The following is a 2500-nucleotide window of genomic DNA, read 5'->3' on the forward strand; positions in this document are numbered from 1 at the left end:
CCTCCCCTTTCCTCAGTCCTCCACTCCTCCCCCTCTCCACACTCCCCAACCCCCCCCCCTTCCATCCACATTCCCACCTCCACAATCCTCCTTCTACCATCCATGCTTGCATCTCAGTTCCTCCTCACACTATCCATCTGATTCTCTCTCCAAAGGTCCCGTCTCTTTCTGGCCCAAGATCCTCATATCCTGCCTTTAGAATCGAAGACTCGCGGCGGTGCCTTGGGCGTCGGCTCGAGAGGGGTATCTTGACTAGCGTCGTCGGAATCATCATTAGTGGTCTTGTCGTTGATGCGATTGTTGTTATTTTGATTGATATCATTAGTATTGTTGTTGTTGATTATGCTGCTATTATTATTATCATTATTATTGTTATAATAATAATAATAATAATAATAATAATAATAATAATAATAATAATAATAATAATAATAATAATAATAATAATAATAATAATAGTAATAATAATAATTATTATTATCATTATCATCAACATTATTATTATCATTATTATTATCATTATTATTATTATTATTATTATTATTACTATTATTATTATTATTATTATCATTTATTATTATTATTATTATTATTATTATTATTATTATTATTGTTATCATTATCATCACCATCATTATTTTATCATGATTATGAATACGATTTTTTATATTGTTGTTATTGTCTATCGCCACCATCGTCATCACCATCATTACCAACCCAAATCTATCATTATCATCATTTCATTGAATCATCAGGATACATAATAATGACCATCTGCGAATCATCGATTTTTTTTCTGAAGATAATCGCGGGTATTCATCTTCTCGAAATGTTTAGTAGAAAGTGAGTAAATGAGGAGAACATATGGTATTTTTACTAGAAAGATACTCATAAGTGTGCATTTTATTCCAGGTCATCTAACAGGAATGTTTTGATAATTTCACAGATATATGAATGAAATAAATATCTTGATAATGGACATTCGGAGGAATTATTTTCGGTAAATCTGGATGCCAAACAAAGGAAAGTAATCTGGTATGACAAAGGGGCTTCGCTCTGCGTCACGATGGAAAATAAACCGGCCAGCCGAGTTCTGAAATGAAAAAGGAGCCTCAGAAAATGACAATGGCTGCGCGGTCAACAGACAGGTTAACTGCTTGAAGCGGAGCCCCGCCCACCTTGTCATGCTTGCGAGCACGACGCGAGCATAAGAGAGCCTCGTGAGACGCGTCAGCATGTCCATGTCGCGCTCCAAGTCGCTGCCCGGCGCCAACGGCGACGGCTGGGACGGCGACGACTCCGGCCTGTCTCGCTCCGGGAACTCGGGCGGCGGCCGCGACTCCGGCGTGGTGGTGGTGGCCTCCGACACGCCGTCCTTCGCCTCCGACGCGCGCTCGTCGCTGCTGGGCGACCTGCCGTCGGGCGTGGCCTGCTCGGAGCTGCCGTCCGAGGAGGCGGAGAACGAGAAGCAGGGCACCGAGGACCCCGACAAGAAGGCCACCATCGGGCGCCACTACTACCCCGAGGGCGGCTGGGGCTGGGTGGTGCTCGTGATGGCGCTGCTCGTGCACGTGATCTCGCACGGCGTCCACCAGGCCACGGGCGTGCTCATCCTGCACCTCGTCAAGGAGTTCCCCGAAGCCACGCTCATGTCCGCAAGTAAGTTGCTTCACCTGTTCCCTGCAGCTCTGACCCGAAGCAGGCCTCGAGTTAGACCTTGACTCATCGTCCTTACGGAAAGGTTACACTTCTCACCTTTTTTTCTTCACTATTGCCATTACTATGAGAGAACAGATACAAGTAAGTATTAATCAACTCGAGTGAAAATACCGGAAATATCAAAGATCTTAATTTGGTTTCAGTCCGCATCATGACTTGTCTTTTAAACACACAATGCAATTTTACGCATTGCACAGTTGCACTATTTCATTTCTCTTTCGTAATCATGGCTCTGCAGTTCTTTTTACTGCAGTTAATGAAAAAGCAATAGGATTATATCAAGTTTCAATTTACAGGCAATGAAATGACACTTGCCTGCGAATACGCTTGTCACACCCACTGTCTGTGCATGCGTGTATGCGTGTGTACGTGTGCGTATTTATGTATATATCAAAATCAGTTTTTGGTATGTATCTCGTGTGTCTTTGAGCGCTTCGTATTTGAGAACTATGCAGGTTCACGTAAATATTCATTTTTATCTGTTTGGATTTACCTTTACTGCATGGAAAACGTTTTTTTATATTTCACTTGACATTTTCAGCTAAATTTATCCTTTATGTTCCAATGCCAAATTGTCTAACAGTGAACTATCAATACAGCTTTATATACAATAGGAATTGTATATTTAGTCGAAGTTCAGGCTGTTTGTTCGTCTAGACTTTTATTCTTTGGCAAGGTTGTTCAAAATACAGCAAGTAGATGATGATTCGTTTTTTTAGACCTGGTGAACTTAAACTTTTAAACACGGGCCCATTATAAGAACACTATGTCTACAAATTAT

At 41.5% G+C, this 2500-nt stretch overlaps 1 protein-coding gene across 2 annotated transcripts in view; it reads left to right on the plus strand.

The window, feature by feature from the left end:
* Nucleotides 1-2500, plus strand: part of LOC119597640 (monocarboxylate transporter 12-like) — a 201436-nt gene that overhangs the window by 97049 nt on the left and 101887 nt on the right. For both annotated transcript variants that reach the window (XM_037947233.1, XM_037947234.1), the window contains exon 2: nucleotides 913-1659. In XM_037947233.1, the coding sequence (XP_037803161.1) occupies nucleotides 1236-1659 (424 nt within the window). In that variant the 5' untranslated portion in view covers nucleotides 913-1235. The remainder of the gene's footprint in view (nucleotides 1-912; nucleotides 1660-2500) is intronic.

The sequence above is a fragment of the Penaeus monodon genome, chromosome 39, assembly GCF_015228065.2.
Source record: "Penaeus monodon isolate SGIC_2016 chromosome 39, NSTDA_Pmon_1, whole genome shotgun sequence".
NCBI classification, from domain to species: Eukaryota; Metazoa; Arthropoda; class Malacostraca; order Decapoda; family Penaeidae; genus Penaeus; species Penaeus monodon.